This window comes from Castor canadensis, chromosome 5, assembly GCF_047511655.1.
Source record: "Castor canadensis chromosome 5, mCasCan1.hap1v2, whole genome shotgun sequence".
Classification (NCBI taxonomy): domain Eukaryota; kingdom Metazoa; phylum Chordata; class Mammalia; order Rodentia; family Castoridae; genus Castor; species Castor canadensis.
In genome coordinates, this window is record NC_133390.1 from 143833358 (window position 1) to 143857365 (window position 24008).

General features: G+C 40.5%; 2 protein-coding genes and 1 long non-coding RNA gene across 3 annotated transcripts in view; 1 reads left to right on the forward strand and 2 right to left on the reverse strand.

Moving 5' to 3' along the window:
* LOC141423365 (uncharacterized) overlaps positions 1-18306 on the forward strand; it is a 53504-nt gene extending 35198 nt beyond the window's left edge. Inside the window, exons 3-4 of the long non-coding RNA XR_012448169.1 lie at positions 2665-2802; positions 17614-18306. This is a non-coding gene — a long non-coding RNA (uncharacterized lncRNA). The remainder of the gene's footprint in view (positions 1-2664; positions 2803-17613) is intronic.
* Positions 1-24008, reverse strand: part of Ism1 (isthmin 1) — an 80780-nt gene that overhangs the window by 23025 nt on the left and 33747 nt on the right. The window contains exons 2-3 of the mRNA XM_020166617.2: positions 12069-12308; positions 3393-3657 (exon numbers count right to left, since the gene is read on the reverse strand). Coding sequence (XP_020022206.1) covers positions 3393-3657; positions 12069-12308 — 505 coding nt within the window. The remainder of the gene's footprint in view (positions 1-3392; positions 3658-12068; positions 12309-24008) is intronic.
* LOC141423364 (DNA-directed RNA polymerase III subunit RPC7-like) lies at positions 12175-16053 on the reverse strand. Its single transcript, XM_074074334.1, is given in 3 exon segments — positions 12175-12308; positions 13788-15133; positions 15135-16053. Coding segments are annotated over 2 exon segments (666 nt in total). The 5' UTR covers positions 15632-16053; the 3' UTR covers positions 12175-12308; positions 13788-14964.

Here is a 24008-nt window from a genome sequence, read left to right on the forward strand (position 1 = left end):
CATCACAATCACAAATCAGGCCTGTCTTCTGTTGTATATATTATAACTCCTCCTCCACCCCACAGATGCCATTATATCTTATTTATTTCACTTGGGAGATTTTTTTTTTTTTTTTGGTGGTGGTGGTACTGGGGTTTAAACTCAGGGCCTTGCACTTGCTAGGCAGATGCTCTGCCAGCCCACCTAGGAGTTTTTGAAGTAGTCTCTCCTCACAAACATTTAAACTCTTCTTCTGATTCCTATCTCCAAAAGTCTACCTCTTCCACAATGACCAGTTCCCGTGGAAATTCTAGCCTGTCTCTGGCAGGACAGCAAGGACTGAGATACAGCAATCTACAGAGCTTTGCTATTGTGTGAACCTCACCTTTCAGGATGCTGTGTTCTCTCTCTGTATCTTCCCCACCAGTATCCAACACAGGGATAGTTAGAAATTGCAGAATAGCTTTCTGTTGATTGAAATAAAAAAAAGGAATTCCTAGCTCATCCGATGCTATGTAGAATCTTGGAAAAGATGTGTCCCTTAAGATACTCTGAGAAATAATGATCATTCACTAGTTCCCCCAGTGCTACTGAAGGCCTCCCATGCACTTGGAATCTTGCTGTACCATGTGAGGTCTGAGGGCCAGTGGGGCCAGCTTCACCTGGGTTCTTGCTCCTTTCCTAAACCTTCTGTATTATGGGTTGCATTGTTATAATACCCCAGGTTACTTGTACACACACTGCAGTTTGAGAAGCACTGCTTCTAGTACTAGAATAAGCTTTTCTTTATAAAGTTATCTTTATGTTGATATCTAGTCTAATGAGGGAAAAACTACTAAGAGATACTTGAAAATCTCAGAGTCTGGGAGCTTCTGCATGGTCTGGGGATGCTGTAAGATCCTGATGTAGGGAGCACTCTAGGCACTGAAGGTCTAAGAAGCTGGGGTGAGGGTGGTTGAGGCAGCCACAGTAACTGACCCAGTAGTAGGAAATTCTATCCTTGAGATAAAAAAGGTGGGCATGTTCTCAGTGTTCATGAATCCAGCAAAGTGGACTCTGTAAAAGTGTTAGATGAAAATGTTGTTCTTAGCAGTAGTCTTCAAACTTGAGTAAGCAATCACCTTGTGCCTTGGTTGAAAAAAAATTTAAAAAGAAACACAGATTCCAGGTCTCACTCTTAGACCTTCTAATTCAGTAGATGGTGAGCAGTGATCTTAAGTCTGGGTGTCCATTGGTATCACCTATGGAGCTTTAAAAGACAGGGAAGTCTGAGACATACCCACAGAGAGCTGGTGAAAGGTGTGGGCATTAGGAGTTTAAAAAATTCCACAGGTGAGTAGAATGAGCAAAAGATTAAGACCTATTGTGCTCAGACAGTGGTCCTTATAAGATAGAAGGGCTTATTGAAACCCAGATTTCTGGGATCTACTCTAGATTTATTCAGGTGTGGAGTAGGGCCTGAAGATCTGTATTTTGATCACCTTCCCGGGTGATGCTGGTGTTGTTGGTTTGGAGGCCATACTTGGAGGACCACTAGAACTTAGAGAAGGGGTCAGGGCCCAGGATTGGTATTCTTTTCTTTTAACATGCAACTGAGGGATTCTGATGTCAAGTGTCTGAGCCACCTTCTCAGAAACAATATTCTTTGTGGGCTGGGCAAGTTTTGTACAATCTCATATAACATTTGTGAATTCTAATTCTCTTATTCAATAGCACTGGTCTTTTCCTCCCATTCCTATCTTCCAGTCTAAGCATTCATATCTAGAGGCCCTTACTGATCTAAGGGATATGCTACTTTTCCCCTAGAGAGGTGGAATAGGATAGTGCTTAAGAGGGAAGATTTTGGATCCAAATTGCCTGGGTTGAAACCCAGGCCTTGACCCTCCAAGTCAAGTTGCTTAATTTCTCCAGGCTTTAGTTTTCCCATCTGTACGAGATTATCTGCCTCAGAGAGCTGAGTAAATGAACTAATGGATGTGAAATGGCATGAAGAGGGACTAGTGCACAGGAAGTACTTATAAATGCTGGCTGTTGTCCCCAGACCTTCCTCTTGGCAGTAGATAAATTGGACTTCCTCTGGGAAATGTGAAATTGTCACATGTCTGGATGGAAGGATATGGAATTCTGTTTCTTCTCCTCTAGCACTTAATGTACATTTCTATCATGGAACTGTTTCACCCTATCAGTTAATTTTCTTCCTTTGATCCTCTTTAGAGATCCTCTCTAGCATAGTGTCAGCCACAAGGCATGCTCTTAATAAATGTTGGTTGATGCGGTTGGGAAAAAGTTGGCTTGCTGTCTTGGAAGTTGCCTAGAATCATCTACTAATGGTAGAAATGACTCCACAATATAAAACTGGCCTTTTGTAGAAAAATGGGGGTAAATATGAGCATGCAAATGGTTTGAGTCATCCCTATCAATGTACTGTTCACTCCTAGGTCTGCTGTTGGTGAAGCCACAGAACATTATAATGATGGGTGCATTTGTAAGACATCAGCTATTCTTATAACACACTGCATGATTCCCTACTAAAGATGGCCAGGTGCTTGTCAAACTTATATCCTACTTTTCTTGGATACATAGAATATAATTCCCAGCCTCCCCGCCTTGCCAATAGAGTTTGAGTAGCTGTGATGTGTGTCGCTGTCAAGCTGAGGGAATTAACACCATGTGTGCTCTCTTCAGGTTCTCTCTTACCAGCATCCACGACATAACCCACAGGACCTAACAGCTGATGGAGCTCCAAGATGGAAGGAGGAGGCTGGATCCCTGAATGACTGACAGGAGCTACATTCCCTCACCCTGTCTTCCATCTCAACTCAAGTGAGAAATGAACTTTTATCATTTTAAGTCATTGGATTTGGAAGTTCTTTTGATACCTCATATCTCTTACTCTAAAAACAGTGGAAACTAGTAGTCTCAATTTAGAGTTCTTAATTTATTGGGGGGGGCTTATTTTGACAATCTGTGACACACATGTTCATGTGTACCGAGGACCACTCCACTGCCAATATCAAACAGTTCCCTGGTCAAAGGAAGCAGCTGCATGTGTCTGTTTTATTAAATTGATTTTTAATATGAATGTTTACAGTAAGGAAGTTAATCTGATAATTTCATTTTTAGAAATAAAACTAAAATTTTGGGACAGAAGAGACAGAAAGAAACCCAATGACTCTAAAATAATTCTCTCCTAGGATAATTGGTATGATTTGAAAATTACAGTCTTTCCAGAAATATGTGGCAGCTGGTGCCTTCTTGGGGCTTCTGTGGAACAGAGCCATTATGAGGTATGCCTCAGAGAAGGTCAAAAGCCACATATCGTAAACTGGGTTTTGCTTGGCTCCATGTCCCTTAGGCCTCATCATCCTCATTTATCTCCCCACCAATTTTACATTACTGGGTGGTAAACTCACCATATTCTGGCTGTTCTTTGGTTTCAAAAGTCCGGTGGCCTGGGGCTGGACGGTCCCATCCCCTGGGGGGGTTGAGGAAGTTGCTGTCATCTGATGTACTGTCGTATTTGTAGTCTTGGTCTCCGCTGTTTGCCCTTGCCAAGGACAAGGACCTCTGCCACCAGGCTCGCCAGTCAGGGGATGGGACTGACCAGCTGGGCTTATTCTCCGGATGCTGATCTTTATCTGCTTCAGAGTCAGGACCGTCGACCACCTCTATGGTGACCTGAGGAATTCAGAACAGGCCAGGGTCAATGTGGAGTCAATAACCTCCAAGCTATGTGACCCTTGGAAGAAAGTCTGAGAGAGCTGAGTGAAGAGGTGTCTGCATCCCTCCAGAGAGAAGTCTGAGATTGCATGGTGATAGAGAATGGAAAACATCCAGCAATGGCCCACATGAATTCCATGAGTAGATGGAACATGGCCTCGGGTTGGGAGGAAGCAGACTTTACTGGACGACTAAATTGTTTGAAAGCCTTTCATTCAGGGGTAAATGTATACTATATGTGTTCCTGAAGTGATGCAAGAATAATTATACTAAAACAAAATGCTTACTGAGCACTAACTGTATCACACACCGTTCCACATGATCTGCCCATATGAGTTTATCTAATCCTCCTAACAATACCTTATTCCTATATCATCACCACACCTTTGATCAACAATGGAGTCTATTTCCCCTTCCTTTTCATCTGGGCTAGGCTTGTGATTCACTTGGTCCAGTTGACTGGATATGTGTGACATTGACAGGTCTTAAAGGATCTTAGAGCTTCCATTTTCTTTCTCTTGGAATCAGTATGTAAGGATGCCCAGCCTAGATCACTGCATTTGCAGAAACCATATAAAGAGAAAGCCTAAGTGATGGAAAACTGACACATCTCAACCACTGTCCATTCTAAGGCACTAGTCATGTGTTTAGAGCCATCTTGGATCCTGTAGTCATAGTTGGGTTACCCCAATGATGCCACATGGAACCCAGACAAGTTCTCTTGGCTGAGTCATGCTCAAATTCCTAATTCACAGGACTCTGAACAAGCTAGCCATTGCTTCAAGCTATTAAGTTTTGGGTGATTGCTATATAGCATTGGATAGCTTTTTATAGACAAGGAAAACTGGCATGCACAGACACTAACAACCTGCTTAAGGTCGCAGAGCTAGTAAGTGACAGATGTGGGGCGTATGGCTCCAGAGACCATGCTCTTACCAACTTTGCCACACTGCTTCTCAAAAAAGTAAGTGATAGAAGTGTGGTCCCCACATGAGACTGAGGGAACAAAGAGGCTACAGGGGCTGGTGGTGGGCTGGATGCCATAGGGTGTGTAGGGATGTGAGCACAAGACCCTCAAGACCAGGCTTTCCTGGCTGTAATTTTCATAGTCAAGATCCAGCCTCAGGGTCAAAGCAGATAGTTCTAGAGCTGAGGTTAGATCTTGTTCTTTGGATTGACAAAGCCTGTTATGGGGCTGGAAGAATGTAGCTTCTTGGCTATAAGAGACAATCAACATAGAGAAACTTGTTTAAAAATATAATAAAAGACTCATTGGGTTCTTTTGGCCATCACATAGCTCTTGCAACACCCCCTGGATGAGTTACATGCAAATGAATCAGAAACACACGCTCCAAGTAATCAGCGCAAGATGTACTGGGAAGATGCATTCCCAGTTTTGCCCTGACCTGACATCTAAAGAGTTGCTGAGATGCTCTGCCAAGTTGCACTGGGGAGTGCCCATCCCTGAGACAAACAGTCCCTTCTTTTTGTGGCCTGAGGAGGTTTGATTCCTGCTCAATTTGACATTTAAAGGAAGCTAGTTGGTCAATGGTGGTCCTGGGCTGTGGTTTCTTGGGGTCTAGGCACATGGTTGAGAAAGTGGCCTTCAATTCCAGAGTGTACTCAGACTTTGGCAGGTCAAGTGCATCTTTCTCCTTTGCTACGGGATACCTAGAAGAGCACCATTAGCTTTATCCCTTCCACGCCACTACTCTAGTCTTGTAAGCATCTCTTGTACATTTATAAATAATTACAAAGCTTTTAAATTAATCCCCCAAAATAAAAAAGTGAAGGGAAGAAAAGAAATACATCACATATTTTATATCATTGTTTGCTGGAATGGATGTTACTGGACGGTATTGGTTACTGGGGCCCACATGGAGCCCCGGAAGGACGACATAGAAAGAGTACACAGCTGGGTAGTATAGAACCAATGAGGGCAGAGGCAGGCAATGCTGAGCCTTTGAAGACACAGTCTTTCTCCTCTACAGCTATGTCCCCCTCTGCCTACAGACAGAACCACTGAGCTGCAACAATTGTCTGCAAGGCTATTAAGGGTATTGGAGTGGAGAGGCTGCCAAGAGCCAGGCAAGCCTGCAATTATGGTAATGAAATCAGTCTCTGGGTAGGAGATAAGGAGGAATGTGCCCAACAGTTTTGGTATTCCATTTGTATTCAGACTGGAGTCAAAGGGATTGCTCAAACAAAATGTGCCCTGCAATTTCTCCAGGCTGGGAATAAAAACAATTTCATGTTTCAAGCTATTACCGTCAATACGATTTTTTTTTTTCCAAATTGCTGCTCAGATCCAAACAAAATAGATTTCTTGCCTGGCCAGGCAATGAGTAGCAAAATATGAATTTACTCCAAAAGCTATATCAATGACTAAATCTCAACAGCTTAGAGGTTTCTCTTTTCTCTTTAATTTCTAGCCACTACCCCAAATGAATTACAAACCAAAACAAAAAAACAAATCTTAGGGTCCTCCCTTCCTCACGGCTAACAATGTAGAAAACTCATACTGATATCAAAAGAAGAAATCTAATCTTGAACCTGAAATTTCATAGGCATCCAGTTAAAAAGATTTAATGAGCACGATAAATGACTTCTCAAGTGGTACAGATTAGTTTTATATTTCCTGTTGTTCTCATTCTATTTACATATTTTTTATTATCAAGGAATCCTTTTGCAAACATGTCTTGAACAATAATCAATGTGAAAGAGCTGGAAGTGTGGAGCAAGCACAGCAAATTTCCAAGCTCACAAAGACTCTAGATCACTCCAAACTTTCTCATCCTTAATATACATAATTGAGACATCTTAGTATATTTAGTAAAAGAAAATGAGCTCTTTCAAAAGCTCCACATCAATATCTGGTAGAATGTCCCCAGGTCCAAGAAAGAGAGTCCAAAATAATATGTCAATTTTGAGAATTCTGCCCAAATTTGGGGAATGAGGATAAGATCCTATGTACTGTGGTCAGCTTTTTAAAAGCAAACTCTCTACTATGTCTGAAAAACACTTTCCATAGCAAAACTAAGATAATTCTCAGACTAACTGATAGTAAACCAATGCCACAGAGAATATGGAAGCCCTGAGGGCCAGACAGATCCTAGGAGAGTCTTCTCTCATTGGTCCTTTAAACCTTGTGACTAAGGGGACTGAGTGGATGTGGATCAGTATTTTCCAGAGAGAAAAAAAAATTTTTTCTCAGGAGCACAGAACAGCCAGGGATATGTCAGCAGCAAAGGTTTTTACAATCCTTCTTTAACAACTACAGCAGAAAGAACACAAAATGAACTAAGATATTTAATCCTCTTGTTTCAGACCCAGTGATGCTCTAAAAACAATCATGGTATCCCCAGATAACTGTGGTTAGTGCTCTGAGATTTATAGCAGCATGCTTGCCCAAATATTATTCCCTATTCTACACAATTCAGATCCAATTTTTAGGGACAGAAACTGGCCTGGAGAATTCAAGTTGCCACAGTAAACAGCAAAGAAGGTGTAGAGCTGGTCTTAAAACTAGGTCTTCTAAATTCCAATTATTTTAATAAAACTTTCTCCACCATTTTCATCCCCAGCATCATCACCAATCAGCATCTATTAGTTCTGGGAAGCTTACCATATACATGGCCCCATTACTAAGTGCTTTATGTGGGTGATTTCATTTAATCCTCAGAGATACTACTACTTAAGTGTAGCTTTTATATGACATAGGTACTCATAGGTGCTACTCTCCAATTTTATAGACAAGGAAACTGAGGTACAGAGAGGTTGACAAAACTGCTTGAGGCTACAGAGCCCAAGTCTGACTAACTTAGTGGTGATGCCAGATCCCAAACACAGCTATGTCTGAGTCCATAGTTCATGTTATCAACAGCAGTGCCCAGGAGAGTCTGAACTGTACAGGCTTGTCCCCATGGGTGTATGGATCCATATCTTGGACACAAACATTTCTTATCTCTCTTTTCAGACAGATCTGCCATTCCAAAAGCGTTTTAGAGAAAAAGGAGGAGGGAAAATTAGAAGTAGAAGCATGTCTGACATTTCTAGCCCTACCCAACTCCTCTGGTTGTATCTTGTGGCACTCAAGATGCCATGTGAATAAGTCTGTGCAAGGAAAGGAAGGATTTTACATGGCTGTTTTAAAGTCTCTTTCAAAGGAAAAAAGAAATAATCGTATTGGTTGAAATGGATACTAACCTTAGTTTGATACAGAAAAGAGAAATATTTGTTGTGAGAAATATTTGGCTCTAGTAATGAATTGATACAGTAAGTCCAATAATGACTTTATTTTAAAGAATTTTGTTCTTGCTATCTGACCATCAGCTGAAAACCAAAAACTCAGCCAAGGATACTAAAATGTAAGTCTAACTTATCCAGGGGGATTTAAATTTAACATGGTGGTTCAGCTCAGGAGTTTGAGAACATTTTTTTTCTACTTTGTGCATTATTGTCCCTCCCCTACCCCAACTCATTTCTACACCCTGAAGTTAGTCTTAAAGTAGAGAATCTGATTCAGTAGGGATAGGGGCTTCCTGACTTAAAGTGTTTGAAATGCTCTACAGAAGCAAATGGTGGCTTTCATAAGGATTTCCCACCCTAAAAGTCAAGAGGTCCAAGGGACACAGCCCTTTGCATGGATTAAGCAATATTACTTGGGAGAGGTGCAGGCTGTTTTTAAATGAGGGACAGAAGACCTAGCCCTGGAGTGTGGGAAATACTTCCAGAGTTTGGAGTGGTGGTCGGATTCAGAGAAAGGGGATTAAGTTCCTTGGATCCAGCTTGGGATAACTAGGCGGGGCAAGAGGCAGGTTGCCAGGGACAAGTGCAGATGAGGCCAGAGGCCTTGGCAGTGGAAACCCATCCACTGATGTGGCCCTTACCTACTACCCAGGAAGAAAAATGCTTTGAGGGGACCCATGATGACCAGTGGGGCTATCTGCTTGGATGAATTGGCTCTGTGTCAATCCAGTAAATTTCAATAAAAGAGCAGTTCTCTAAAGAAGGGGTAAGGTTTGCCAACTTGGAAACCATCACCCTCTTTTAAAAAGCACCTAATGTTTTAAAGACCACTAGGGAACTGGTTTACTTAAGTGCAGTCGTGCATGGGGCTGTGCATTCACATATGCACACACACACACACACACACACACACACACACACACTTACATGCAGATATAGGACTGGGGCACCCAGGGATAGCAGCTGATTCATTCTTTGTTTGAACACATGATTGTCCAATGCTGACCTTTTGTGGTCTTCTAGAAAAAGAAGGCCATAAATTCAACTCAATTTTCTTTAGGGCCAAAAAGTCAATGGTTCATCCCTCTGTACTGTCTGCAGAAGGTCAACAGACACAGGGATAGTCTAAAGCAGAAATGGAATAACTGGACTGAGTAGTGGGCAAAAGGTGGTTTTGGCCTGCTCTGTTTGGGCATTTGACTTTAATGGTATCTATGTTGAAGCTGCATTAATTTCAAATCCATTGTGCCAATAACCCTGATAGTTAGAGGTGTAGGAAACCTTTACTCTTAGAAGTTACAGCCGTCTTTGGTATCCAAAAATAACTCCAGAAAAATGTGGAGACCACCTTAGAATATCCCGGTCCTTCTTCCCACCCTGTCCTCCCAAGCATCCCTTTTGAAATTGGTACCTTTTGGAAGTGCTGGGGTAGAATAAAACAAAGTGAAACCAAAGCACTGATTGTGAATTTTCACGTGTTATAAGTCCACATAAGCAGATGGCTGGGGGGCCTCAAGGGGCATGAAGGCAAATGATTTCCACTTATTGACATACTTTTGTGACAGCTCACAAGGAAGCTGCATTTTATAAAAGTCCAAGGGGTTTTGCCAGAAAGAACCTCAGGCTGCCAGCATTCGTGGCCCCACAGGGCCTTCTCATAATTCATCCTGCATTTATTTTCTGCTCACTGGCCTCACTCTAGATCTTTCTACACTCAACAACTCTTTCCACTCCCAGGTGGAATTGTCCCAAAGTGTCCCTTACTTCCCATTTGGCAAAATAACACAGATTATTATGTTGAAAATGAATTATCATCTTGGCTATTCTACTGAGATCATGCCCAGATCTATCATGTGGGCTGTAGAGGGCTCAGCACTTCCTGGTTGCCCTATTTATTTTTTCAAGAAAAATAATCTGTGATTCTGAGTTCTTTGTATTGTAACAGTCTTTGCACCACTGTTGTTCCTGAAAATTTACACAGTACTTTAAAAAGGCCCAAGTGGGGTCCTGGTAGAGGATGGGCATTTGCAGACTGATGGGTTTATCTAGGAGAAAGAAAAAGGATACTGAGAAATTCTGTCCCAAAACTCATTTTGTAGCTAAAGCGTAAGGCACCCAAGTAACTTTTCAATGAAAAACAGTTGAAGAGCCTGCATCCTTGTATTCCCCAGCATCGGGGCATTTTTCAATAACTTTACATTGGCAATTCTTAAATCTATTACTCTGACATTTCCTGCCTCTAGGTAAAAATGCTAGTAGTCGTAGCAAGTTAAAGATTGTTTTGGACATGGCCTAATCACCTTTGGAGTGAGTGCTATCTGGTCCTAGAATCAGAAAACCTATAAACAATGAAAAATTACTTCCCATAAAGGAAGCCATGACAGGGAGCAATATTGAGCTATGGTATGGAGATGTCTGTGCCTTTTTTGCTAATCTGCATCTCCCCCAAGTGGGCCCACTGCTCTTTATCAGAGAACCATGCGGCCAGTTCCCAGAGAGGGAGCACTGGAGCAAGAGGCCTATTTTTCCAGTGAGTCAATTAGAACAACACAACACTCATCAGAAATATTAACTGGGGCATGCAGTGATTTCTCTGCATGAGTTATCAATTGTGATCTCCAAAACATTTTTCACTTCTGGAGTTTCTACAGCACTCTGCCTGACTTCTTCACATCTACCATCCACTTCAGAACACAGTGCTTTTTTTCCTCCTCTGTCTCTGGGATCGCACTGGGACTGTCCTTTGTAGTTCTGGGATGTCCATACCAGTGTCATTTTCTGGAGCACAGGCACAGGCCTGTGCTTCTTAATTTCTCATAACCTACTGCAGTGTTTTGCACACAACACTGGATATTTGGTATATTCTAATTAGGTTGGGTTCTCAGTACCATTTGTCAGTCAAAATGATACTAATGTTAATGAGCAAAACAATTCTTATGAAAGAAACCTGATCAATTGCTCTGAGTCTAAGTTAAGGAACTTTTTGCCAAATAAGTTAATAGGCATTTGGTGAAGAGAGGAAGAATAAGGAAAAGCTGTCCCTACACAAATGAAAAGAATCAGAACAAAGCTTAGAAGTATGGAAGCAGGTATATAAAGATAGGAACTGGATAAGGGTTAGGCTTTCTACCCTGCTAGGGGTAAGCCTCTCTTAGCCATCATGGAGACCATCTTTGAGAAGAAACAGAAGAAGGTACAAGCAACCTTCGAAATTAGTTGTTTGTTGCTAAAGCACAGATTGGTGGTGAGTATTTTTGGGAATCTGAGAGCCCCACAACTACTGTCAATTAGCCAAATGACCTTGGATAAATAAAATAGTAACTTCCTGAATACCTGTTGTATTATTTGTAGCATTGGAAAAATGGCACATGCTTCATCTCCTTCATGAGGATGTTTGGAGGATCAAATCAGATTGGCATTTGCCATTTCTGTATAGATGAATGTTACTATTTTTAATCCCAGTCACCCTTTCCCTTGCTTCCTATTTCTCTCTGCTTCATCCAATGCCATTTTAATGTAACATATTTATCTCTCTCCTGGGAACTACCATTCTCACCTCCCTTTCTCTTACCAACATTTTTTGTTTTTTGGTTTTTTTTGGTCAGTCATTTACACATTAGAGTAACCGACAGTTGTCTTCTCCTGAAGAAATCTTTTGTGCTGAAGGCAAGCTAGCAAGGCACTGAGAATAAATGCCTTCTTGAGTGCTTCGAAGTCATACCATGGTTTTCCTGGTCTATTCACAAGCCAGACTGGCCCTTTTCTATAACTACTACATTTCATCAATTTTAAGATATACTATTTTGTTTTATTTTTACATTTCATTGATATATTGTCTCTGAATATATCTTATAATCTTATTATCTTATAATATAAATATATTTTATAATCCTTATTGTGTCATACTTCTGTGTTTTCTTTTTTGAGTGGTTCATAAAACAGTTGTGACTTTCATAAGTGAAAAGCAACACTATTCTCATAGAAATAACGTGATCATAAGCAGTAATCATTAGTGGGTTAAGAAGAAAAGTGAGATACGGTAGTAGTTTCCATTGGAATCAGATTAGAAAACAAAAGATGGACTGTTTCATTTTGTCTACCTTCCAGCTGCCAAGAATTACCTGAATATTTGGATTCTGCCCATTGATATCAGCTTTGGAAAGATCTGGAAAGTTTGGTAGATCCAGGAGAAAGGATCTGGGGCCATCTCTTTGCAATGAAGGGTGTCCAGACTCTTGTGGGAATCGCTGTCTGGGAAAGGGTTGATGTGCAGCCTGGTGGTCCAGATGCCCCCCTGGTGCTTCTTTGGAGAGAGGAAAGCTGGTTTCTGATGTGGAGTCACTCTCTAAGTTAAAGTTATTCTAAAAACAAACAAATAAGCAAACAAATAAATAAGAAGCACATGATTAAAAGTGCCACTCTTAATAGTCCATTAAATTCAGGAGCAAAACAATGCCAGTGGCCGGAATTAGGCCAGCACAGAATTACAACTCATTTTGTTATCACATGGTTTAATTTCTACATCTTAAAAAGTCACGAAACTTCTCCCAATCTCTTACCTGGGAATTTTTGATTGTTATTGAGTTATGGACTATTTAGTAAACACAAAAGTACATAAAAGAGCTATTTTGAAGAATAGGTGCTCATTTAAAGCTGAACTGAATTATAGTTTTCTTCTTACTGTTTCAACTGAGTAATTACCCTGGCTTTAATTATAGTCTTAGTTTCCAGTTTGGTTTCTTTGGTGTGGGTCATGAAGAAAAAGATCTGACAAAACTAGATAGAATACTGAATCCAAGCCATTGAGTATGTCCATGTGTCCATTTGTCACTCCATCAGCCTACTCCTTTTTTTCCTTTATCCACCCATATCTGTCCATTCACCTATCATTCATCCATCCATCTATTCATCCAATCAACAAATGCCAGCCACATGCTAGGCACAAGATACAGCAATAAATAAGATAGACATAGAACCTACTCTTTTGGAGTATACATCTAGTTGAGGGGAATGAACAATAAATAAATAGATAAATAAATAAGACCAGATTAGAGGCTAGTGACTGTCAAGAATAAAAGAAAGATAAAATGATGTAGAAAATATGGCGGACAGGGAAAACCTCTCTGAGATGATAACATTTGAGAAAAGATCTGAGCAAGAGAAGGAAGCACCCTGCAATGATCACGGGGAAGGACATTTTAGTACAGGAAACAGCAAATAAGATAGCCCTAGTATGGTAGGAATTAACGTGTATAATTCAGGAACATAAAGGCCAGGGAGGCTGGTGTAGCATAAATGAGTTGAAGAACCACATGAGATGAGGAAGAAGAGATGGGTGGAGCCCACCTTCCCACTCAAAGTGACAAAAAAGGCAACCTGAAATTTAGTAACTTTATTCTGAAATAAAGGTTAAAATCATTGCTTTTCCCAGTGGGTGAAAAGTATCTCTATTTACTTGTCATTGGGGAGATTTTTTTGGGTGATTGAAGTATAGTGCTAGACTCCTTTCTCTAAGCAGCCCTTCTCCTTCTCTTGCCTTCCTTGGATTTCTCATTGGAGGCATCCTCCATCTCTTTAGGAATGGCATTTTCATGTTTACTGGTAGAAGGAGATGTAGAGATAGAATTTCCCTAGCATTTGTGTCAGTGGTTAATGTTCTTGTTATTCTTGGGCACGTTTTAGGGTTTGGGAGTTATATTCCAGCATTCTGTCTTTACACACACTCCCTGCCCCCACCACAATGCTTTTGACCCACCAAACAGTCACATCTGGTATCAAAACACTCATGACTCTGAGTACCCAAGTTCAAGAAGAGCCCAAGGTTGATATGTACAGACTACCTTTTAGAATGTGTTAAGAGGCCAAGAGAAGAGCTCAGAAAGCACGTCTGCCTCTTCTTTAAAACATGCAATGACAGGGAAAGCTGGCCATGCCTCATGTTTTTTCTTGTCCTTCCTTTTTGTTCAGGAGATCTGGCTAGGGCCAGTGTCTTTGTTCACCTTTCCAGCCACTCTCTGCTATGGTTTTATCTCTTGGCACATCCTAATAGAGGGAGTTGTCCTGGCGTTGTGAGGTATTGCTCAATTCAACAGATGCCAAATGCATAATTATTACACATTGATTGAGTCCTGAAGATGTAGAAAGGAGAGAGAGAGAGAGAGAGCATATTAAGTCTTTCCTCAACTTAAGACTTTGCTATCATACCCCAAAGGGAAGATAACGGAATCCAGCCTTGTTTTTAACTATGGTCACCCAATCCTAAAACTTCTCCAGTGATGTTGGATTCTCCTGGAACATTTTTTTCTCAAGACTCATGAATACAAGTGCAGAAGGTTCTCACTACTTTTTCCTTAACTATTTGTTTCCTTAACTGCTTTAGGGATCTCTGCAACTCAAACTCTAATTTCATTGTAGCAACTAAGATATATTCTTACTTGTGTTAAAAATGGAGCTCTTCTTTCTTTTCTTCCATAATGAAGTATTCTTTCTACTACTAAAACTTTTATTTTAGAAGAAGGGGTAGGAAATGTATTTTTTTTTGCTATTAATCATTTTGCTGAAAAAAAACAGGAACTGAATCAGACTGATTTCTTGATTTGACTTGAACTTTTCTTTTTTTATTTTTATTTTTCAAGTTTCTTTGTTTTTAAAGTGCTTCATGTGCTATATTAATAGAAATCCACTATGACTAGTAATAATTTTGCAAAAGATCAGCAGTTAAATAATGATTTGTTCAAGTATGAAAACAGATTGAGATGCTAAAACTCTTTAGGCACATTCAAATCCAAGTAATTTTTGAAAGTCCACTAGCATACATAAGAAGTAATGGCAGAGGTGTTTAGGAGGAATGTCAGAGTCAAACTATAAGGTAGCAATGTGTGTAAACTCAGTGATTATGCATGTTTTGAAAACAAATATTTGTCAAAAAATATGCACTCATTTGTTACTAGAAATAAAACATAAGTCTGTCCAAATACTCAGAACTGTATCAAAAGTTGTTTTTGAGAAATTTCTTGATTAATAGGTTGCTTCATCCATGTTGTCATCACTATCTGCACCAAAATCATCTCCATCTTCAAAGTATGAATTAATGTAGTCATTTTCCTCCTCTTGCTCCTCTTCATCATATTCATCCTGCTCTGCAGCATCATCATCGTCATCATCATCACCTTCTTTACTTTTCTCTGTTTCCTTCTTTCTCTTCATTTTCCTCATCTGATTTCTCACCATCACCTCTCTTTTCCAATTCCTCTATTTTTTTCAACACATCTGCAGTATTAGTGAGCGAAGCACCTTTGTCTGTATCTTTTGCCTTTTTGGATTTTGGGTCTTTTTTGCTTTTTTTCCTTGGCTTCATCTCTCTTGGGAGTCTTCTCCAATCTGGTATCCATTCTTCCTTGTATACCTTCATATATCTTTTACTGTATCTTTCAATATCTTGCTTTTCTTCAGGTGTTTCAATAAAGTAAGGCATTCTCTTCACTGTTTCTCTCAATTCCTGTTTCAAGGCTAGCATATAATCTTCATCTTCTCCTGTTTTCAGGGGCACTGGCTTATAATCTATATCAGGAAATAGTGGAGGTGGTTTCAAAACTACATCAGGTAATTTTTCACCTCTGCTAAATCCAACAGCCTCAATATTAAAGGTATAGGCAGCACGTCCTCTTCCTTTATTCCCAGCCATCAGAACTAGTTATAGCAGAAAATTAAGTGGATGCTGCTAACTCTCTTGGCTTGTGCAAAACTGCAGCCGAAGTGGCCGGCAAGGAAGGGGTGCCGGCAGCCGGATTCCACCTCGGGAGAAGCGCGCCCAGTCCTCCACCTCGGACTTTTCTTGATAGGAAATTCACCACCACGGAATGATCCTGGCTTAGCTTCAGACCAGAAACCCCTCCTTGTATTCTCTAAGGCTCAATGACCTTCCATGCAAAGCACAGCAGGTCAGATAATGACAGTCTTGCACCCTCCCAGCAGAATGATAAAGATAACTTGGGTTGGGTTGTGTCTACACAGTAAAAGAGAAGTGTGACAAGATAAAAGTGAGAGCACACAAGGGAGATATAAGGATAGGTAAGACACCTAAAAAATTAGCTAGCATTTGCTGCCCTCAACGCAGAGAAACTAAAGCAGATACCTTAAAAGCAACTGAGGCCAATAGGAGAAGGGGACCAGGAACTAGAAAAAAGGTTAGATCAAAAAGAATTAACCTAGAAGGTAACACACACGCACAGGAAATCAATGTGAGTCAACTCCCTGTATAGCTATCCTTATCTCAACCAGCAAAAACCCTTGTTCCTTCCTTTTATTGCTTATAATCTCTCTTCAACAAAATTAGAGATAAGGGCAAAATAGTTTCTGCCAGGTATGGAGGGGGTGGGGAGGAGAGGGAGGGGGTGGAGTGGGTGGTAAGGGAGGGGGTGGGGGCAGGGGGGGAGAAATGACCCAAGCATTGTATGCACATATGAATAATAAAAAAATAAATTAAAAAAAAAGAGAAGTGTGAGTTAGGGCCATTGGCTGGGCAATTCGGGCCACAAGTGCTTTTGCCGGGAATAGTCAGAGGACTGGGGCTTGAGTATGTTTTGGCTTGAGTTATGCACACAATTGCATTGCTTCATCTCTCCTTAACCAACCTACCCCCAAACACTGGCTCAGTGTTTGAAATGTGTTTGAAGATGGGAAGTAATAAAGAAATGTTAATCACAATCTCTGAATATTGGTATTACTCTTGGGCTTCTTCCAAAACACAGTTAACTAGAAACCTCGGCTCCCTGCGATGCCATGAACCCAAACTGTTCAGAAAATAGAAACCCTGGGATAGGGAAAAGGGGTCTACAAATGGCCCCTATATAAAAGAAACCCCTTCATTGTGTTTAATCAATATAAAGTGTGAGCATAGCCATTATTTTGGCAACCTAGGGGCAGGAAGATGACAAACCAGATCTGCTAACAATGAAGGAAATGTCTTTTTTTCATCTTTTCTCAGAGGACAGACTATACATGTTTCTTGCAGAGTCATATTCAGAGGTCCTGGTTGAGGACACAAGTTCATCACTCCAGTTATCACCACTCATTGAATGCCCCACTTAAGTTATTATAGGGGATTAAAGATTTTCAAGAAAGGTGGATCTCAATGTAAAGATCGAAGTGCTTTGTGTCTTATTTAGGCAAGCAAACATTCCTCTCTGAAGACGATAGCTTAGGAATGTCCAGGAGTTTAAGAAGAGAATCAGTACCATTCTTTCTGAGATGCTAGAGTATTCATTTCGCCTAAATTAAAGTGAAACAATGGGGCCTGCTCAGTTTAGGAAAATATTCCTACAATACATCTTTGAGTTGATCTTCAATCTGTGAGTTAACATTGGCAATGCTACAGCACAGCACGTTTCAATGACTCCCAATGAAAAGAGAAACAAAAGAACTAAAGTTATTATACGATTTATGCAAAAGCACTGTTTTACTGCCAAGGCAGGTGATCTACAATGGTCAAATTATCTGGCTACTGTTTATGTTTCCCATCTTTATGCATAGTTTCTGTTCCTTCATTGTTTTCTAACTTAAATAGGAATAGTAATAAAAGCATCATACTTTTGCCTTAGATGGAAGTACTGTGGCAGACTTTGCAATTGCCTATCTCATGTCTATTTCCTTCTTTTTCTTATTCAGTATTTGTTTCAGGTGGGAATGTGGATGGCTAAAACTACATTTCTCAGCATGCACTGCAGCTGGAGTGACCATGTGACACAGTCTGCCCAATGAGGGATTAGCAGAAGATGCTAGTTTGAACTGCTGAGAAGGCAGATTCAGTTGATTTTTCTCTCTTCTACCTTCACCTACTTGAAGTGAGGACACAGAGTATGACATGAAATGAGGCAGCTGGCAGATATGATGAAAGCTGTATGTAAGCATGGCTGGCTAGAAAGATGGCAGAGCCCAGATCCCTGATAGCACTATGGAACTATCACACCAGTCCTAGCATGGTGACCTCTGAATGTTTCTCATCATTATCACTAACATTTAATGTTGATATTGACAATACTGTGTCGTCAGTAGCAATGTTCCCTCCTGTTATTTTAGTTTTAGCATTGTGACAATAAAAAGTGAAATCTTCAAATCTACTCTATTGACTTGTGTGGCAGTTTTCATGCTAGTAAAAAGCATTTGGTTTGGTTACTTTAAAAAGTGAAATCCTGTCATTTGCAATAATATGGATGAATCTGGAAGGCACTGTGTCAAGTGAAATAAGCCAAGCACCAAAAGACAAATACTCCATGTTCTCACTCATTTGGGGAAGCTAAATAATGAATCTCAATGAAGAGAATGGAGTAGAAATGATCACTAGAGACTGGCAAGGGTAGTAGGGAGAGAGGACAGAGAGATGGGTACGAAAATACAGTTAAGTGGGAGGAATTCATTCTGGAGTTCTATTGCACAGTAGGGTAACTATAGTCTACTATAATTTATAATGTATTTCAAAATGACTAGAAGCATCCAAGAGTTCCTAAAACTTAGAAATGATAAATTTTAAAAGCTAATTAACTGGAATTGATCATTATACATTATATACACGTGTCAAATTATCATCTCCATAAATATGAACAAATACTATTTGTCAATAAAAAATAATTTAGAAAGTGAAATCCTGTTTAGCTAATTGACTGTTGAGTTTTCTGATCTTTCAATTGAATCCAATCTCCAATGTCAGAAGCACTGACAGGGCATGTGAGGACACACAATGGTGAATTTAACCATGGCAGCCTATTCCTAATATCCTATTTCAAATCTGCATCTACATCCTGTCAAATATTTAAAGACTTTTCATTGTTTCATCACCTGCACATCATATTTCTCATATCTATTATTCATTATGTAATGTAATGTTTCCTTTAGGTTGTCCTAAGTTACTATTAGTAAATTCCAAGGAGTTGTCCTCATTCAAAGGAACAGAGCTCTTCAGACAGATGGCTGAGTCCAGTGCTTAGGCAGAGAAGGTATAGAAGTTTGGGATACCTTGCTGCGACAGAGAGTAAGGGAGCTTTCAATGCTCAAAAGGGTCCTCTCAGAAAAACACAGGAACCAATGGAAGGGCCCCAATGCTCAAGGTTTTGACAATTTAGGCACTGAAAAACAAAAGCAAAACAAATCTGGGCTTGACAGATGCACAGAGCCTGTGAAATATCCATGAGCCTATGATGATTCCTAGAAAAGAGAAAAAAAATCAGAAAACAATTGCCACCACTTGAAGTAGGTATAAGAAAACACTTTACTTTGAAAATGGGTACGAGAAAATAGGTTTTCCTGAGAAAGTAATGTTTGAACTGAGATCAAAAGGCAAGTAAAAGTTCAGCAAATAAAGAGCACAGGGAATGGGAGAGGTATATCAGGAAGATTGCAAACCTGGCACATGACAACTGATGCCTAACAGAACCTGGTTTATGGAACCGATGGGTTTCAGCGCTGGAAGGCAGATGGTATTACAATCAGATCCAAACTATGGCCTGTGGTATGAGATTACTGAGTAGATAATATAAACATCAGATCTAGTACCCAGAGGTTTCTGTCCACCAGCATTTAGTCTGACAGCTTCCTAACATACTGTGTTGTGTCTTTTTCACTAGCTTGTCACTTCCCTGGTGGCACTCTGCAGGTCACTTAGAAGCCTGCTGGAGCAGTATAGTGCTTGGATCTCTTCTTTCATTCTCATCATCTAGTAATGAATACCCCTGGCAGAGCTCTGCTTAGCTGACCTGAGAAGAGAAAATCACATCTGTATGCTGAGTACAATTTCTAATATGATAAGCCCAGGTGCTTAAGTAAGTACATATATTAAGTACATTACTAATCTAAGACCAAGGATGCACAACCACTGCCTCCAGCCACTGCATGGCTGAAACTGCTCATTTTGGTTGTTCTTGTGTCCAAGATGGATTACCACAGCCACATCAAGGGTCAGAGTGGTAAGAATGGTCAGAGTCCCCCAGTTAGTCATTTGGCCTGGTCACATGAATTCGAGGATGATTACCCAAAGAGGATAAGCCACAGGACAAATTAGAATGACCACCTAGAGGGGGAAGATCAAGGTATGGAAATGGGTGATGGATCCACTTTTGGAAAACATGTGCTAAGTGTTGTTATCCCATTCTGCAAATAACTTTATCCTGCAAACACCAACCAAAGGTTACTGTGAAAAGTAGGGCTGATTTGACCCCTTCCAGAGCCTCCAGAAGAGGCACAATCTAGAACAGTTTAATATTTTTTCTTTTTAAGTCTGTGGTAACTCTTCCCAGATTAACACAACCAGGCAGACTTCTTGGAGGTAGACTAGATGGCAAATTCCTGCAGGGCAAAGAAATGGTCATATCTGCAATCTCTGAACCCCACACCTCCCCCCAATTCCACAAGCTCAGGGGACACCCAATAAGTACTAGTTGATGATAATGATGGCTATGGGCCTTGTTAGAGTTTGTTTTAATTAGGCTCAGGCCATAGGCCTCATTACCTCTAATGTGGCTTTTATGTGGGACTCTTAAAGGAAAAAAAAAATCCAGGAATCTTCTATTGAAGATATTAAAGGAGATATTATTAGCAATGCATTTGGTCTCACAGACTTTGAACAACAAACAACAGAGATTGTAATTAACGTCACTGCAGTCTCTTTCTTTAAAATATACTAACAATATAGCTAATTAGCAATATGTCCTCATATGGAGCTGGACATCTGCATATTATTATCGACAATGCTTGTTTCCTTTCTCCAGATTAAAGGAAGTCATACTGCACCCAGGCATATGGCTGTGCTCCTTCCACATTAAAACATTCTGTTTTCTTCTACCCATGATAAACACACTGGGGGTTTTATCTGTGCTGGGCATCGATTTTGTCTGGAAAACTTCCACACATCTAAAAATAAATTCAAGAATGCCACTGGTGGGATTTCAAAGGGAAGAGCAAAATTTCCCCATTTGGGGAGATAAAAGAATAAAGGACACACTGATTATCTTTACACATGATTGAGGGAGAGAAAACCAGGAGAATGAGTAAAATGAGTTTCAGATCTTAAAATCTGCTTTTTCCAGGGTGCACACTGGAAAGATGGGATGGACGTCATCCATCCTAGGAGTGGCAGCAGAGGGTGGCAAAGGTTTTCTGTGAAGTGTTGCTAAGAGATAACCAGGATCCATCAGGAAGAAATTGAACGCATGGATGGTAGGGTTCTGCACTTGCTCTGCCTGTGTGATGGCAATCACTCCCCTCAGGCAACAGAGACAGAGCAAATATCAATGGTCCTCTTTTATAGCGAGCACAAAAACACAATGTTCCTTAGGAACTATTTCTGGCAGAGAGGAAATGTCCAGACATGTGCTTCAATCTTTGTTAGGGGACCCTGAAGACACCCCTGTGAGTTAGTGATATAGGCACATCATGTTTCAAGAATTCAGGAGTGTCTTAGTGCTAGTTGGGAACCAACTGGAACCTTCTCTCAAAATTCTGACTAATAGCTGAGGAATCTCTCCTTATGGTGGCAGAATGTATCATAAGGATGTTTGCTCTAGGGCATGGGAATGACCTTGTTTATGGTCTCAGGCGATGCTTTAGAAGAGAAGAAGGATGGTCAACTTATTGTACTTGGGCAGGGAGCTGACTCTAGGAAAGAGGACCCCTCACTCCTGTACATCTTTCCTAATGAAGGTTCTTTGGGCTAGTGGACAAAGTGGAAGTCAACACTTGCTTGGGCCTCTCAAATGCTCCTACAAAGTGCTTTAATCTTGAAACTCTGTGTATTACTGGTGATTTTTCAAGTTGTGCTTTCTCCATTACTGGCAAAGAAAACAGAGGGGTAACTTTCCAGGGCCCATTTCTTTTATACCCTGTTAGGCTAAAGAATGAACTAAAATGAAACTTGAATCATTCTTTCAAGTCTCAGATAACATGTAAGTAGTATTACAAGGGTGGAGGGCCAATTCAGCCAAAATAGTCCCACAAACAAAAACTTTACCCATCCTTTAAAGCATCTGTGCAATGAAAGGGGATGCAGAACTTGTATTTTCCAGATGCCTTCTTTGGGCACGGTGGACTTATCTAGAAGGAGCACTTTAAAAAATTCCTTCAGGCCAACTGCCCCAGGATGAAGTTAGGGTAGGGCTTTGTCTCTGGGCATTTAAATTTGCGGTCAGAACTTACTTGCCAAGGGCTATAACAGACAGGCCATGGGTGGCCACCAGGGGGCTTCAGTACTTGCTTTTTGGCCACATTATATCCCTCGGAAGTCAAACACTAAGCAAATGTTTAGTTAAGTATGGACAATTGGTGATTTTCCAAGTTGTATTTTCTTCATGGCTGTCATGGAAAATAGATTGGTGATTACCCAGGACCCAAATCGAAATGTTGGTACCAAATCATCATTGTACCTAATAGGCCCAATTATCTATGTCTTCCCTTGACAAGAAGGAGAAGATGTTCAAAAGGTTAAGGAGACTCAGGCAGTGATTTTGTGTCTCCCCATATGGAATCAGGGGGACTCTCTGCATAGGCCAAGATTAGTGTTCTATTCAGAGGGAGATCCCAGAAGGCAAGCAAGAGAACATGGGATAACAGAATTCAGAGGCTGAGTGAGGTCTGGGATGGAGGTAACCTGGGGAACCCTGCCAATTGTTATTCAAATTAAGATGATGGATTCTTCTCAACACCTTTAAGACTCTTATTGAAAACTTCCAGAAATATCTCTGTTCTGTGTACCTCTAAAATAGTTTTTAAAAGGAATTGGCCTATAACCTTGGAATCTTAGAAGAGAGCTCATGATATTGTGTAAGGGCCCAGGCCAAGAGTTATGAGGTTTGGGTCTGGGTCCAAGCATTTCCTCTATCTGGCTTTCTGAGTTTTAGTAAGTTACTGTAGCTTTGAATCTGTGCTAGAATGGTTTGTAAAGATGTCCACAGTTTTTTCTCTCTAAACAGACATGCCTTTGGTAGTTAATGCCCATGTAATCTTTGAGCTTGACCATGCTACTTGCCATGGCCAAAGAGATAACCATTAGCAAAAACTTCAAAGTGCTATGCTTTTGGGCTAGCCTATTTTTGTTGCTCTTTGGAGTCTGTAAAGAAATCTGAGCTAGGCCAGGCACCATGGCTCCTGTAATCCTTGCTACTCAGGAGGCAGAGATTGGGAGAGTCACAGTTTGAGACTAACCTGGACAAAAAGTTTATGAGACCCCGATCTTAACCATTAAAAGCTGTGTGTGACAGCATGTGCCTGTCATTCCAGCTATAAGTGAAACATAAATAGGAAGACTGTGGTCCAGTATGGCCTCACCATAACAGTAAGACCCTACCTCAAAAATAATAACCATAGCAAAAATGGCTGGAGGCATGGCTTAAGTGATAAAGAATTTGCCTAGCAAGCACAGGCTCTGAGTTTAAACCCCAGTACCACCAAAAAGCCACAAACAAACAAACAAACAAACAAAACTCAACCAACCAATCAACAAAACAAACAAAAAAAGATAAAAACAACAACAACAACAAAAAACCCCCAAACCTGAGCTAGCTTATTGAATGATGAGAGACATGTGTAACAGGGGAAATGGAGGTCATCCTGGATCAGCTAGCCCCAGCCGAGCCAACCCAGACTAGAAGAGCCACCTAGCTATGTCAGATGAATTATTCATAGGAATAATAAACATTCATGGTTTTAAGCTAATGAATTCAGAGTGGTTTGTTACACAGCAAAAGCTAACTGATACAAGACCTTAGTTATTTCTTATGTAAAATGGCCACGGTGAGGTAAATTGCAAAAAACCTCTCAATCCATTCAGTTCTGATGTTCTTGGAATGGAATCCTCAAGAGACATTTGCTCTGGAGAAATTATGTCACAACAATTTTTTAACGCCTTATTGCAAATGCTGAAAATATGAAACCAGGGGTGGGGAGAGTAAACAAAAATCCAATGTTTCTAAATGCATAATATGTATAATGGATACATAATATATGTGTAATATATACTGTTTTCAAGGACTAGAGCACCTTTTCCTTTCTCCTGTCCTTCTACTTGCTAACTCAAAGCT